At 32.2% G+C, this 17,675-nt stretch overlaps 1 protein-coding gene across 1 annotated transcript in view; it reads left to right on the top strand.

The window, feature by feature from the left end:
• LOC119673332 overlaps positions 1-15,136 on the top strand; it is a 190,539-nt gene extending 175,403 nt beyond the window's left edge. Inside the window, exon 3 of the mRNA XM_038084595.1 lies at positions 14,422-15,136. Coding sequence (XP_037940523.1) covers positions 14,422-15,040 — 619 coding nt within the window. The 3' untranslated portion in view covers positions 15,041-15,136. The remainder of the gene's footprint in view (positions 1-14,421) is intronic.
• Positions 15,137-17,675: the final 2,539 nt, after the last annotated feature.

The following is a 17,675-nucleotide window of genomic DNA, read 5'->3' as shown; positions in this document are numbered from 1 at the left end:
TTGTTTTTTTATTTTTAAAACATACATTTATTTATTGCATCTTCTCTTAAAATAAGACTAACAATAAGTTGTAAAATCTTATAACTAATCACATAATGTTACAAATTTTTATTTTAACTATAGATTTTATAAAATAAAATAAAATAAGTCAACCTTATATCACGAACCTCACTTAGATTAATGGGTTAAATTTCATTGGAGTGAATGTTGGGTGGTTTCTTAAGAAAGTGGTTCAACTTTAACAGATTACTAAAAAGAAAGGTGCGGTTTTTACTTCAAGCTGTTGAATATTAATTAACGGCTGGACGGTCAGCTCTTTTTAGGCGGGAAGTAATGGACAGAAGTGCGAGATTTCTTGCTAAAGGATTAACATGCTCTGTCAGCCTTTTATTGTATTTTTTTTTATATTATCAAATTCAGCTTTAACTAGGGGAATTTGTAGATCTCGGTATATACTTTCATTAATAATATACCATGGGGCACCAGTGATAATTCTTAGTATTTTTGACTGAGCTCTTTGTATAATTTCAATCTTTGAAGCACTAGCATTGCCAAATAGCTGGATACCATAAGTCCATATTGGTTTTATGATGCTGTTATACAAGAGTACTTTATACTCTAGGCACAGGGAAGATCTGCTATTAATGAGCCAATGCAACTTAGAGGCTTGGAGCTTCATCTGAATTTTTTTGGCTTTAATATGTTTGCGCCAAGTTAGTCGTCTGTCTAGGTGGATACCTAAGTACGTTATATTATCTGCTTGTGGTATGGGAATGTTGTTTAGTAAAATTGTTGGAGATGTACTCCGATTTAAGATAAAAATGACGTGTCTACATTTTACTTCGTTAATTTTAATTCGCCATTTTGACAACCATTTCTCCACTCGATATAAGTGAGATTGAAGTTGGTTTGAAGCTAGCACAGCGTTTCTGTTTCGGCATAAAATTACCGTATCATCGGCAAACGTTGTAGTGATAACTGAACTACTTATCGGGATATCAGATGTGTAAAGTACATACAATATAGGGCCAAGAACACTTCCTTGTGGAACGCCAGCTTCTATTGGGAAATTATTAGAAGTATATGATTTGCATTTCACTTTAAAGCTTCTATTATGCAGATACGATTCTAGAACTGAGTGGACATTTGCAGGTAATGAATAGCGTATCTTATATATGAGTCCATTATGCCATACTTTATCAAATGCTTGTTTAACATCAAGGAATACCGCTGAACAATATTCTCTGAGCTCAAATGCGTGTCTTATTTCATTCGTTATACGATTCACTTGCTCAATAGTTCCATGTTTTTCCCTAAAACCAAACTGGTGGGACGGTATTAAGTTTTGAACGTCAAGGAACGGTTTTAGCATGGTTTTAGAAAGGCATGGCAGTAAGCTTATTGGCCTGTATGAACAGGCAAGCGTGGGGTCTTTACCTGATTTATGAATTATAATAATCATGGATGTTTTCCACTCTGTTGGATAAAAGCCAAATTTAATTATGGCATTAAAAAGTCTTGTGATAAAATTTATGGCCAAAAGGGGTAAGTTTTTTATCATGATGGGTGAGATATTATCATATCCCGGTGCTTTTTTGCAATCTAACTTATTTGTGATTATTTGAACAAGATCATTGGCCGTGATATTCATGTCAATAGATGGTGCTGGTGGATCTTGAGTGGGAAAGTCATATTGTCCTGCTGCAGGATTTGGTTGGAACACCTCTTTTAGGTAATCAGCAAAAACGTTAGATTTTTCTTCATCACTTCGCGCCCAGTTTCCAAGAGAGTTTCATATTGGAGAATTGGAGTCTATGGGAGGATTTATACCTTTGCTAGCATTCCACAAAGATGAATGGTTTTTGCCATTTGGACATAGGTTTTGAATATAATTATATTGTCTGACTTTGTCTTCCTTGCTTAATGCAGATCTAAGTCTTCTTTGGGCTTCCTTAAATAAGTTTTGCGCTAAAGGGGACCTAGATTTTTGCCATTCACGCCTTAATCTACGTTTTTGTAAAACTAAATTCTCTATGTCACTATTTGTAAGAACTCTATTGAATCTGTAAATTTTATTGCCTTTAGGGGTGGAGTTTTCTGCTGCTGAAATCAGAATTGAGTTTAAAACCGAGGTTGCGTCCTCAATATGAGACTTACACTTTATCTTGTAATTTGTGTGTATGTGTGAGTTAATATACTTTTTATATTTGAGCCAGTTTGTTTTAGGACTTGTAAGGCTATAGGAACAGTCTCGTAACTGAGGACCATCACGTAAGCAAAATGTAACTGGAGAATGGTCAGAAGACAAATCGCAGCTAGTGTATGTTGAGATAAAATTTTTGCTTATGCCTTTGGATACGGCGAAGTCTATTAGGTCTGGTATTTTATTGTTATCAGCAGGCCAATATGTTGGCTGCCCAGGAGAGATTACGTCTAGTGAATTTTTTCTATTTACAATTGAATTGCAGAGCTGTTTTCCTTTTGGATTACAGAGTCGTGAACCCCAATACGTGTGCTTGGCGTTGTGGTCTCCCGCCGCAAGAAATCTTTCACCTAGAGTTAAAAAGTAATCCGTAAATTGGGTCTCAGTAATGTTGAAGCGAGGAGGGCAGTAAACTGCCGATAAAGTTAAATTTTTTCCTGTGTGCTTAAGGTGTATTGATGTGGCTTGCATATAATTATGAGCATATGTACCTAGAAAATAGTGTTTTAGACACCTTCGTATCAAAATACCTGTACCACCATGTGCTTTGTCATCTGGGTGATTGGTTTTATAGAATAAATAACCAGGAATAGAAAAGAAATTTTTGTTAGTTAGATGTGTTTCTGAGCAAAGCTTTACATCCACACTTTCTCGGGACATGAAATTTGTGAGTTCAAGTTTAAGTTGGCTTAAGCCGTTTGCATTCCATGTACAAGTTTTTAAAGTACTCATTATTTAGATAAAAACATTTGCATTAATTGGCTTTGCATTTTAACTATCTCGTTAAGAGTAGTTTGCATGATTGACATGAACTGAGTTAAGCTCTGAGTGAGTGGAGATCATTATTTCCAAACTATTACTTTGAACTGGAGGGGCTTGTTGCTTGTCAGATTTAACGACATTAGCATATGAAACACCTGGTGTAACAGGCTTAGAAGTTAAAGGTTGAGGTACTTCAACTAATTTAATGGTGTTGCTTCTTGTAGAATTACGCAACGCTTCTTTCTGCAGAGCTAACCTGTGCTTTAGTTCTTTATAAATAGGACAGCCTCTGTAGTTTGCAGTGTGATTTCCACTGCAGTTGCTACATTTTTTGGAGTTGGTATCCTTTAATGCTTTTTTATCGCATTCGGAACTATGGTGAAGCTCGCCACAAGCTACGCACACTGTACGAAGAGTGCAATATGACTTAGTATGGCCATACTCTTGGCAGTTTGTGCATTGCACCGAACCATTTCTTTTGTGGGGCTCCTCAACGCTAATTCTGCGGTGAAGTAAATACTGTAGGTTGTAGATGGGATGGCTCTCATTTTTTTTAAGCTTAGAAACTTCCGGGTGAAGTTCAACTTTAAACATAGGTTGTGGGATTTTATCTTTGTTAACAATATTTATTACTGCTCTAGCGCTAAAGCCTTTTTCGCTTAGGACATTTGTTATCTCAATGGGTTCTACATCTGATTCGATACCTTTAATTACGATAACAAGGCCCTTACTACTCTTTAGTTGGTATGTGTAGTAATTTTTTTTGCTGTCTTCGAAATATTTGGTTATGACTCTAAAATTGTTTTCAGTGTCGATTTGGATTTTGGTTTCGTGTATATTGCCCCTAGTTATAGGAACAATATGAAAAGTATTGTTTCCAATCAGACTTGCAAGGATTGTAACGAGGTTATTTGAGCTGCGTTCACGCAAGTAGATTGGAGGCGGTTTAAAATTTTTGTTAATAATTATTTTATTTTTTGGACTTGCTAAGTCGGAAAATGCAAGCGAAGTTGCCGAAGGTGCAATATTTGACAAACTTTTGTCAGTTTGTGTAGTTTTCAGAGGCAATGTATTCGATGCGTCTATTACCAAATAAGCATTACGTTTACTTGGAATGCTTATCGTATGTCTTCTTTCTAGAATTTGATTGCTCATTTGCATACGTGGTTATATATGCAAATAGCAGGTGTGCTATAAGATTTACTTAATTTAACTACTATTAATATTAATTGATATTAAGTTAAATTAACTATATAAATATAAGTAAAATTAAATTAAATTAACATAAAGAAGAAAATAATAAAAATAAAAATGAAGATGTAAAAAATAAAATGAAAATGTGTAAAATATTATACTTTATATTCTAATAATTAAACATATAAATAAAAACAAAAAGAGAAATATGAATTTAGCAAATATGAATTAACTTATTTTAGAACATTTATGTTAAGCTGCGGTTACAACGTAACTGAAGCAATGGTGAAATATGCAAAGTATGGATTATGTACTGTTAACTGTGTTCCAGTCAATTTGTTGCTGAGGTATCGAATATAATGTTAATATTTAACATCTTTTTTTAAGCACATTGTAAAATAACAACCGCTTAGTTTAAAAAAAATACATGAAGCAACAACACTAGGCCTTTTCTTTTGTAAGCATATCACAAAAGAATAATCGCTTATTTTACAAATAACAATGAAACAACACTGCTGGCTTATTTAGTCAAACATTTTGAATTCGCTTAACTAATAAGCAGCTCAAGTCGCATGGTTGCTAAAAAATCTAAACAAAAACGTCATTCTTTCTATTTATTATTTTACTGTTAAAAAACATAAAAAATTATATTTTATTTACAATTATGTAAAAAAAATATTCTCACCAATAATTGTAAAGAATTATTATTAATTTTCAAAAAGCCTAACAAAATATCTATTTTGTTCAGAGTTGGCATCGAAAGTATTGCTTATTTTATTTGTTCTTTTGTGGCACGCTTACAAAAGAAATGGCCTAATAAAGTTTTCAATCACATAGTGAAATTAACTTTTATTTCCAAGCTTTAAATTAATAAACCCTAAAATAATAAGTAATATAAACAATAAATATAAATTTAATAATAAGTTCAAGATTAATATATATAGAAAATCACTTCTTCAATAAAATATTTAATTTTAAGACCAAAATTATTGCAAATCAGTTTTCGTACTTGCTATATTCATCATAATTTTTAAATCATCATTTCATACAAATGTGCATCAAGTGGCCTTTAGACATCAACGCGCGTTGACAAACACACGAAGTCTTCTCTCTCCATTACACATTAAATTTACCAACAATTTTTTAAACACGCCTCCAGCAAAGAATGCAAAATTTGTTCACTCATCAGTATTAAAGCAATCGCTGAAGTGTCGACAGCGGCTGCTATGCGTAATTTCCTTGCGAAAAATGATGTTTTACATTTAATTTATAATTTTAATTTATATATTTATATTTATTTTTATGATTTCAATTTATATATTTATTTTTATATTTTGGTATTTTTTAGTATTTTTTGTATTTTTATTTTATTTTAAATTTTCCGTAGGTGTACAATGCAATTAATATTTAAAACAAAATTTTTATTGTAATTTAATGTTTGGTTATTTTTTTTTTTTTAGCCCAAGGTTATTAATATTTTAATTCTTCTTAATAAAATGTTTTGGAAATTAAAAAATTTTACCTAGGTAGAAAATACAAATATTTAAATTAAATTCATTCATATTTGCAAAGCATCGCATGCTAACGACAAATCATGCGTGCATTTAAACGATGTTTACGCTTCCTTTCTCAAAATAAAATAAAATTTTTGCATGCCGACCAAAATCCGACCTGTATATGCCAAAAACACGAGCATGTTTGAATAAATATCAACAATTCTTTTGATTTTCGTCAAACATTTCTTAAAATTTTCCAATGTTACTATTACACAAACAAATTTCGCATTTCACAAAGTAGGAGAAAAGTAGGAGAAAAAAATTCTCATGTGAGAGCGATTTTTTAGTATATTTGTTGTTTTATCTGGGGCGTGTTTAAAAAATTTTTTAAAAATTGTTTGTGTAATGGAAAGCGCGCGTTGACAACGAACGTTGCTGTCTAATGGGCCCTTTAGACATTTCGTCTTCGCACATTTTGGTGCATTTTTATTTTCTAGTCTGCACACAAATGTGCTTCTCATATTATTTTCAGCACACGTTATATGCGAGTGCAAAGTGGCTTCCTCATATCCAAAATGTTGTGCAAAGTAAATTCGGGACAAACACTGAATGCGTGTGCGAGTTTTATTTCATTCCACCACATTCGTGTAAAATGTGTATTTTATTTGTGCGCACAATATGTGCATTTTTCTTTGTAAATAAAATTTGTGGTGTAAAATTTTATTTAGATGCGCACAATATTTATGCGTGGTGCTTTTCAGAACCCTTCTTCCATATAAACTAGTTAATTAGCAGTAAATAAAATGAAAACACCAAATATCAATGGAAAAGAATTCTATGTTTGCACAATTAAAACGAAGCTTACACCGAGATTGAAGAAAAGATATACACAACCCAATCCACAATTTGGCAAAGCACATAAGCCGCCATAAAGCTTTGAGCGACCGTGAACGCAGTTAAATAATAGGAAAGGTGAAGTTAAATTCAATAATATCCCCAACCCAGGTTGAAAAAGAGTTTGGTAAGGATATTCATTCCATAACCGTCAGAGGGCCACTGCATGAGACTAAATACAGTTGTTGTGTTTATAGGTGAAAATATATGATTGCGAAGGTCATCTAACGAAGCGTTTAGCCTATGCGAAGCAGTACTTAAGCAAGTCAATCGACTTTTGGAACAATGTAATCTTTTCAAATGAAAGTATATTTAAAATCTTTCGAAATTATGGCCGCCAAATAGTTTGGAGAAAATCAAACTCCAAAAACATAACCTTGCTATGTCTGTGGTGGAGAAGTATATGTGTATGGGACTGCATATCCACTAAAGGTTTTGGAAAGACATCTAACGACGTCTAAAGAAGCGCACTATAACAACAAAAGCAGAGCTTAAGTTGGTACTGCTCGAGGAGTGGTAAAATATTTTGTCAGAAGCCACACAAAAATCCGTTTTAGTGCTAAGGCGACTAAAAGCATTTGAATAAACATATAATCAACATCACGAGTACGCAATCCTAACTAAAATATCACTTCACAAGTAATATACAACTAAACATTGTCAACGACACAAAGCACTTACTAGAATTAAATATTGTGAATATTTTAAATTAAAATAGATCAAACTTATATATGAAATGCAATATATTAAAATTTAATAATATTAATTTTTAATTTTTAAACAAAATTTGTACAATTTTAAATAATACTGTTTTGATTTGTACTTTAAATTTTAAAAAATCAACTCGAAAAAATGATTTTTCTGATTTGTTAATAAAAACCACTATTTTGGGCAAATTTGGAAAATGGCGAATAACTTCTGAAATTTTTATTCGATTTTTATGTTAAGCCACTCAAAATGTTTGTACTAAAACAGTTTTTAACATCAATCAAAAAGGAATTTTTTTTAAATATTTTTGTGGGAGTTCCATCACATTGAAAATCGAAAAAGTTGAAAAAAGCGTAAAAAAAACATTTTTCATCTGTGTATTTCAACTATAACTGCGAAACTAAATAAGTTATATTAACGTTATGTAACTTAAAATGTTCGTACAAGTTTCACCTTTAATTTGATATATCTCGCATTACTATGGTAACTTCAGAAATAAAGTTACGAGGCCATATGTAGGGTGATATTTTGAGAAAAGTCAAAATAACGGTTTTTTTTCAAATAACGCGAAAACGGTACACAGAAAAAAAAATCGTGTATAATTCTCATCTTTGGAAAACAAAACTTTTAATTATTTGTAAACTAGTGTTATTATTGTAATAAATTACGCACTCGAATATATGTACGAACAAATATATTGTTTGTACACACGTGTCCCACGTTGGGTGCCAAAAATGTTCCGCACATGGGCGATTTTAATGTAACACACGGGCTAATTACAACAACAGTCGAAATAAAATTGAAAAAAAAAACTGAAAATTTAAATTTAGAGCACTCCGTTTAAAAATTAGTGAAGTTCTGATTTATTTTACATTAAGCACAAAAAGTTCACATTAACAGATTACAATATGATGTGTAGATACTATATAGTTAAATCATAAGTTTAATTAGTAACAAATAAGTAATAAATTTAACTTGGATTGTAAATTTATACACATTGTTATATTTTAAAGTTGTAGTTTAATAAAGATATATTATACTTTTCCGTGTATGAAATTATTGTGTTTTGCTTTTTCATACAAATTTATTTAAATATATTAATTACATTTGTATGATAATTACATAATATATTCACAATTTATATATCTCCTTTATGAATTATTATTTATTAAAACAGGAAATTATAAATATTAAGAAACCGACCATTCATGAGTTGAGTAAATCAGTTTTTTAATATAGCAGCGAATACTCACACGCACAGCCAGCACAAGACAAGCTTCAAGAATGGATTGATGGTCGCGGCAGAGCTGTTAATTCGCAAGGTAATGCAGAATTTAATCAAGAAATGCATTAACTTTTGAACGTGCAAAAAAATGACACTTGTGCGAATGTACGTGCAACTAACGAAATAAGGGTTATTTTTCATATTAAAAGAAGCTAAATTCATGTGAAAGATCACTTAACGGCAGCACACCAAATTCAGTAGACATCTATACGATCTTTAAGTAGCCAGGGAATTTTCACGTCAGTGATACTCTGATACTATAAGCCAGATTAATAATAGATCATTAGTTTATAACGCCGCCGGCATTAGACTAGAATTCTTTTATTACCTAGTATTAGAAATTTTAAATTTTTTAGATATTCTTTTTAAATTGGAATAATAACGTATTTTCTTTCTTATTCGCCTTTTCACTAGCTCTCAAACTAGTCAATAAAACAAATTTATTGCAACGACCCGGACCGCGACTGAGTGATACCTGAGCAAAATCAAACAACATATCCGTGTCGATACAGTATAGGCGGCTAATTTTGGTAATTCTTTTACTGTGGAGTGATTGGTTCACAAACGATTCAAAAATCGTTTGTTTTTTCGAGCAGTGCCACCTGACGTAATTTTCATCTTTAATAGTTCCTGTGCCAAGCTTCGACTTGTAATTGTATTTTGTTATATTTCGACCTATGTATTGTGATGCTAGATCTAATACAACCCATTCATCTTGATTTCTTTTAAGCTTATCTAACGTTCTTTGAAGGCATATTCACGATTGCAAATAAAACACGGTAGCTGAGTCGGTTGCTATTAATTCATTTATCCTATGTTTACCAGGTTTACTGGACAGATATATTTTAAATGCGTATCTTTCAAAAAGTGCAATTAGTTGTGCGTAAACTGTAATGTTTTTTTTAGTTTCTTTTTCATAGTAATTATGAATTAGTGTAAGCTTGTCTCCGCAGACAAGACATGTGAATTTAGCGTATGTCTATTATCAAATCCAAGAAGTCAAAAAAAATACACTCCAAATTGCACTTATCTTTTACACTTATCGTTGTTAATGAAAAATCATGTGTGCATTTAAACGATATTTAGGCTTCCATACCTTAAAATAATTGATATTTTGCATGCCGACATAATCCGATTGTTTACGAAAAAACACGAGCTTGTTTGCGAAAATATCAAATAACATTTTTTGATTTTCATGACTTTTTTAAAATTTCAAATGATACTATTACACAATCAAATTTTTCGATTTACAAAAAAATGTGCGAAAAAATTTGTTTAAATGTATGCAATATCTTATTTTAATACATCAGTCAATTAGTCGTATAACTGACACACAGATGGCGCTGCCGTTGTCAAATCTATACGACGTTTATGAAGCACCAACCTTCAAAAGACTATGTGTACAATTTCATGCATTTTGATAAGTCAGAAAAAAAATGACAGCCATTTAAGTGAAGCTACTTTTGTTATTTTGAAAACAATGGATTCAACACAATTTCGTGTGTTAATTTATCATTGCTTCTTGATGAAAAAAAATACTGTACAAGCTCAACAATGGCCTCAAAAATGTAATTCGAACTCTGCTCCATCGAAAAAAACCATTTTTTATTGGTTTGCTGAATTTAAACGTGGTCGTACAGACACCGATGATGGTGAACGTTCTGACCGTCCAATTGAGGTGGTTACTCCAGAAAACATCAAAAAAGTCCAGAAATCGGTTATATCTGATCGTAAATTGAAATTGCATGAGGTAGCTGAGATCGTAAAGATATCAAAAGGCAGTGTGTTTACAATTATGCATGAACATTTGACCATGAGACAGCTCTTTTCAATGTGGGTGCCGCGTTTACCCACGGTCGATCAAAAACAACAACGTGTTGATGATTCAGAGCAGTGTTTAGCCATGTTTACACGTAATAAATCAGATTTTTTGCGTCGATATGTGACAATAAATGAAACATAGATTCATCACTTCACTCCGGAATCAAAACGATCATCATCTGAGTGAATTGCAGCCAGTAAACCACGTCCGAAGCGTCCAAAAACACAACAGTCAACTGGGAAGGATATGGTTTCAGTATTTTGAGATGCACATGGTATAATCTTCATTGACTATCTCGAAAAACCGTCAATAGTAACTACTACACGGCGTTACTGGATCGTATGAAAGCAGAAATTGTGAAAAACCGACCGCATATGGCGAAGAAAAAAATTTTGTTTCATCAAGACAATGTACCATGTCACAAGTCAATAAAAATGATGGCAAAATTGCACGAATTCCTCAGTGGCAAAATTGCACATTTCGATTTGTTTCCTCATCCACCGTATAGTCCAGATTTGCCCCCCAGCGAAATCCTTCTACAAGCACGGAATCAAGAAGTTAGAGAAGCATTGGATTGATTGTATTGCCCTTGAAAGAGATTATATTGATGAGTAAAATCGATGTTTGGCAGAAAAAATTTGTTTTCCTTAGTTAGTCACACGTCTTATTGACTGATGTGTTATAGTACATTTGCTATTTTTTCTGAGGCATGTTTAAAAAATTGTCGACTAGTTTGATGTGTAATAGCAAGCGACGACAACGATTGTTGACAATAATTCTTGAGGCCCTTAACACACACGTTCTTCCAAATTATTTTAAATTTGATATTCGATGAAGTTTTATACTGGCTAGGTGTTCAGGTCTCAAAACTCCACTGCCAAAATAGGTGAGTCTGATTTTTAGCAGGGTTAGGTAGAGACATAGAATGTGTTCTGCTGTTTCCTGTTGCTCTTGACAGAGTCGGAAGGAATCGTTTTCTGCTAGACCAATGTTTTCCAGATGGTATCGCAGTCTGTAGTGGCCTGTTAGCAATTCAATGAAGAGTTTGATATATAATCAAATAATAATCCTTATTGACCGTTTGACCATCCGAAAGGATTTCACACCACGAATATCGAAGAAAACAGTCAGCATAACCTTGATTTTGGACCGACTTTGGCGTTCTCTATTCGGTTTCGGCTCACCTTCGAAGCACCATTCGGTCGATTGTTGTTTGGTGGGCATGTCAAATTCAAAGACCAATGTCTCATCACCAGTTATGATGCGTTCGATGAATGTAGGGTCACTATCTGCGTTGGAAATCATCTCTTTGGCTACATCACAACGACGCTTTTTTTGAATGAAATTCACCTAAAATACGCCACACGAAAATTTTTCAACTTCTTTGTATAGACACCAAACAAAAACTAATCGTACGATATACGTTAAACTTTGACAGAATGTGTATAATAGTGTTGCCAGCGTGAAAATAAAAAAAAATTACCGATAAGCGCGGGAATTCAAAAATTAAAATTCTCGTTCTTTTCTGATGGCAAGGTATATATATACGTACAAAATATCTTTACTTATTCGAACCAGAAAATAATTTTGAATGAATGGTTTACTAGCTGCATCTCTCGAAGAACATTTGGCATCAAGTTCATCACTATTAACATTTTTTCTGGCATTTCTTAAAAAATATGACAAATCATATGAATCTAATGAATTCTTTAATCACTGTTTCTGTAAGCAATATTACCAATGCACTCCTTATATTTTCATTTATATGTAGTTGATTGTCAAAATCTCTTAATGAATCTATAGTTGTTATGGGTAATTGTGGCAGTAGAGAAAGTTCCTGAGAAGCACTTTTCGAACCAAATAATCGTAATTCTCGAACTTCTCTCCGCAGCAAAATCACTTCTTCAGTCAACCTGGAAACTATTTGCATCATTTATGTTTCGAATTTTGTTGGGATTTGATTTCTTTAATCGCTGTAATATTTTGACTAGAAGCTGGAAAAACAAAAAATTTTAACTAGGTATTTTGTACTTTAAATAATTTACAGCACTTGTTTGAAATTTATCATTACTAAAATTCTCATCATCTATCATCATTTGAGAAAGCTATATTTCCAAATCATCACTTAGAATGTCTACAAAAAAGTTCATTTTTAATACCTTAATTAGTATTTAACAAATGCTAATGCATCGAAAATAAAATACTTACAATTGATATTTGTCTTGTTGCTTTCCGTCGTTACTGCAATGAATCAAAGAGGTAGAAAATAATAAATTGTCAGTGTCATTTATAGTTATTATATAATAATAAATCACAATATTAATAACTTACACATACAGTATATCAAGAATGGGTTTACACATTGAAATAAAATTCGCTTTTTTAGCTTATATTTTTGATAATTGATATTAAATAATTATTATATTAAAAATATAAATTTAAAAAAAAATTTCAGTAGTTTGTTGTAAAATAAAATCTTTGTCCTGTTTTGAAAAAATATGTTCCTACAATGTGCGCCAACTGTAGCGAGAACAGCCTAATAGCTATCGTATACAAGGTCCTTTCAACTGTACTGTGTAAAAGCTTGAAGCCATATGTTACCTTACCTTATCAGTGCGACTTTCGATCTGATCGCTTCATTATTGACCAGATATGCACACTGCACCAAATTCTGGAAAAGCTTACGAACATAATCATCTTTTTGTCGATTATAAAGCAGCTTTCGATAGTCTCATAACGAATCGTGTTTACGCCGCAATGTCTGAGTAAAGTAATGTATGTTTTTCTGCAAATTTAATCCAATTCTGTAGAATGAAGTTGAGCAATATCCATAGCTCTGACAAGCTAAAATCGAGTCTTTTCGAACCTTTTGGTACCATGCGAGACTTCAGACAAAGTGATCCTTTATCATGTAATATTTTGAATTTCAAAAAGGAAATGATCATACGCAGGGCAGGTGTTCATCGTAATAGAACCATATTTTACAAATGTGTCCTGTACTTTGCTTATGCCGACGACATTGACATAATCTAACATACTAAGCGTGATGTTACAGCTGCCTTTATGCTATCAAAAAGAAATCTGCAAGAAAAGGTTTAGAAGAATCTCTATTTATAATAGGTGCTAATATGGGCTCAGTATGCAATTGAGATGTAGAGCTCTCTCGACAAACAAAACTTACGCTCTACAGATCGCTCATCCGTCCTGTACTTCTGTATGGCACAGAAGCATGGACATCACCACAGGATGATTGAGCAGCACTGGGAATGTTTGAGAGAAAATTTCTTCGTAAGATTGGTCCTCTTTGGTCCTCTACAAGTTGGTAAAGACTACAGCGTCTGAATGCACAGGAAACTTTACGAGCTTTAGCACGACATAATTCAGCGAATTAAAATCCAATGGCTTCGCTGGCTTGGTCATGTCATGAGAATGGGTGAAGATGCTCCAGAAAAATATGTATTTGAAGCAGTAGTTGGATTAAGTACTCGTAGGGATAGACCGTGTCTTCGGTCGAAGGACCAAGTGGAGAGAGCACTAACCGGACGTGTCAGGCTGAAAATCGGTAACGGATTGTTATGGCAAAATAAGTAAGTAAGTTAAAAAATCCATCAAGCTGTATCCTCAATAAAATAAATTTTGTGTTCATGTGGTTGCAAGTCCATTCTGAACTTTTTCGTGCGCATGTAAACCATCTCAGTAAAGACAAGACAACGAAAGAACAAAATATGCTTTTACACTACTTTAAAAGATAAAATTAAGCAAGATCTGATTCATCGTTAAACTGAGTGTGTTATGAATTAATGAAAAAAAATTGTTTCGGATATGGGGCATACATTTTTTAACTAATGACTATTTTCAGAACCTCAACAAGTTCTTTACGTCAGTAGTTATATAAAATGTATGCCTTTACAAACTCATAAACTCATTTAACTTTATTCTTTATTATCACTGATATATACTATTTTCGTGTTCATAACCTTTTTGTTCCTTTTTTTAATTAACATACAATAAATTGTATATATATACTAATTCAAATTCATTTTTTCATCTTTTTCAGATTATTGAATCTTGTTGAATCTGGAATCATTAAACATCTTTCAGTTAGAGGCTTACCCAATGCAGAAATATGCCCTCAAGATTTAGGTGGCACTGAACGTCAGTTACGAAATGGAGACCTTATGATGACTTATTATATAATGGCAGCTGGATTTATAACTTCATTAGTTGTATTTACCACAGAATTCATATTTCGGTACATTAATAGCCAGCATACTACTAATGCATTAACTAATGGCAGTATGTTACGTAAAAAAAATGGTCTTCTCGTATTTGATTCATCACAATCTTTCGACCACAATAATCAGCACTCTAATATCACACCTCCACCACCTTATCAAAGCATTTTTAGCAACAATTTTAAAATGCATAATGACCACATCCCACATAAAAAACTTTTTGTAAACCCAAACAGGACTGTGCATGGAGTTAAAATGATCCGTTCCGAAAGTCGAAAATATAACCCGGTATCAACAGAAACAGTAGATGAATTAAGTGTTGTTCAGTGGTTTTCAAAAGGACGAAATTATTTGATCCAACAGAGTACAAATGGTCACAATCACTTAGTACCCGTTCAAACACCGTCACTAGCAACTTTTCAGTATACTTACACAGAATAATTTTTAAATTGGGTGTTTTTTCGTAAAGACAATTTTTAAACAACATGTATGCAAGGGTAATTGTAATAAAATCATCATTGATGTAAAACTAATAGAATCATTGTTTTTAAGTCATATCAGTTATATAATTGTATACGTACAACTTATTATATAAACGTTCGGTTTGAAATAAAATATTTATTCACTAAACGGAAGTTGGTTTTTTTTCAAATTTTTAAATATTACAAGATTAGCTAATGATTTTTATTGTATATTTCTACAAATTTCTTTTAAACACGTATTTATTTATTTTCCGAATAACTATGTAGGATCGCGACTTTACATATTTCTTACTCTCCATTACATGGTTGTACAACTCATTCCATTGATAACAAGGATGAAATGAGTAATTCTATCCTCAAAGCTTACCATTGTGTAATAGTAACATCTTATTGATAAAAATATAAACAAAACGAAATAATGAAAATAACGGTACAGTCTTAGGTTACGTTAAATTGAAGAGACACACTTGAAGCGAATGACACCTCACTGGTAAAAAACGGAAATATGTGAAATACAAACAGCGTCCCTTTAAGAAAATGCGATTCCCCAATCAATCTGAAGCAATCTGATAAATCCAAAAACGTTATTTTCAACTATGCAAGAAAAGATATCAACAATTTGGAGTCTGCTGCTGGCTAATTGGTAAAGAACTCGCACCATACTAAATAAAAAAAACTTGAAATTATACTATACACACAAATATCCACAATTTATAAGGATTCAATTCGCCACAGCATCAAAATGACATCAATCAAAATTTTATTAAAATGTTTACCGCATTAAGAACTAGATAAAAAAAAACTTTCCCATCGATTGAAAAGATTTGAGGCTAAGTTATTGTAAGGACAGAAATTTTTATGAATTTCTATCCTACATAAAAATAAAACACAAAGTTTACCAACTGTATATCACAAGTAACACTGCAAATAAAAACAATGAAAAATGTATCACTGAAATTATAAATTAATAAATTAATACCTATTCACTGGTAGTACCTCAATTTAATTAATATGTTTTCTTCTGTTTATATAAAATTATATCAAATGTATATTTTATTTCACTTTTATTTATTAATTTTCACTTTTTGCGAAATGGTAAACAAGTCCACGTTTACGCAAACGGAGTCAAACGGAATCACACATGGCAACCGCAAAGAGGAGGATGCGCGCGCATCTAAATTAGCAAATAAACGCGGCGAAAAATTCAAACAAGCCGTAAAGAAAACAAATGAGAGGAGAATGCGAATATGAATACATACTCATAACAGCGACAAAAACAGAGATCAGCGGTAAATAGAACAATTGCGCAACATTGCTGTCCGGCCTGTTGTGTATATAAGACGACGCATTTGTTCAAGCAGGATACTTAGTGATCAACATCCCAAGTCACCAGAAGCGCGCAGATTAACTTCCAGTAATCATCGTAGACAGATAAGTATCAAGAAAACCGCGTCAACATCATATTTTTTATTTTTATATCAATTTATATAAATATTTTTATAAATTTCCTCAACCAAACCCCACGTAAGCGTGAATACGTTTATATTCCTTCCAACCAAATTTCACATAAGCGTGAATACGTTTATGTACTTCCAACTAAATCTCATAGGCGTGAATTCGTTTATGTTCCTTCCCTCATAGGCGTGAATACGTTTATGTCCTTTCTCTCATAGGCATGAATACGTTTATGTTTCTTTTGTAATAGGCGTGAATATGTTTATGTTCTTTTTTTCCTTCTTTATAAGCACGAATATATATATATATTAGTATTGTATATTATATATTTTATTATAGTTATATATATTTTACTCAGCCAAGTAAAAGTAGTAGGAAAATCATAATTGTTAGACTTAAGAAATTCAACTAATAAATAAACATTTAAAAATTAATATTTAAACACTGTGTCCTTATTTCATAAAAATTTATTGTCACGACTCAGGACAAACCGGTGAGTTTACCCCAGCAAAAGGACGAGCAAAACTGGTCGTTACTTTTTTGTCAAATTCGACACTATTCAATGTCGTTCTTGTAGACAGATTCATCTTTGATTTTAATATACAGTCGGAGTCATAAGTCAACAAGCAGGCAGTACAAAAAACTTTGTTTGAAAATATTCTCCAAAAACTAAATTTGTTAGAAACATGCTTTATTGTTTTTTTTAAAACATTCAATGCCCAATGTTTTCGCGAAGTTTTTTTGCACGTGTTCACAAAACACCTAAGATAACGGTGCTTTCATTGTTAGGAATAGCAAAACAAGTGATCAAAAGTCTACAAACACTAAGTATAAGACGACATTTTAAGGAACATTTCTAATTTTTTATGCAATTTAGTAATTAGTTGGGTAACCACAATACTTAAAAACTTCCAATAGACGATTTTTCATCGAAACTACAATTTTACTGGTCCCCATCCTTTTAGTATTATGTTTTTCACATGCCGTTTGGCAAAAATTGAATTTTTACGAATTTTTCGTTCCAAAAGTTCCCATAAATGTCCAATTGGATTTAAATTCGATTACTGTATATTCTTTTACAGCTTGGACACCTTTTTGACCTCATGTTCTCCGATTTGGCTGAAATTTTTTTTATGAGC

The sequence above is a fragment of the Teleopsis dalmanni genome, chromosome 1 (assembly GCF_002237135.1).
Source record: "Teleopsis dalmanni isolate 2A chromosome 1, ASM223713v2, whole genome shotgun sequence".
NCBI lineage: Eukaryota > Metazoa > Arthropoda > Insecta > Diptera > Diopsidae > Teleopsis > Teleopsis dalmanni.
Note: the sequence above shows the minus strand (reverse complement) of the source record. Positions and strands in the feature narration are given on the sequence as shown.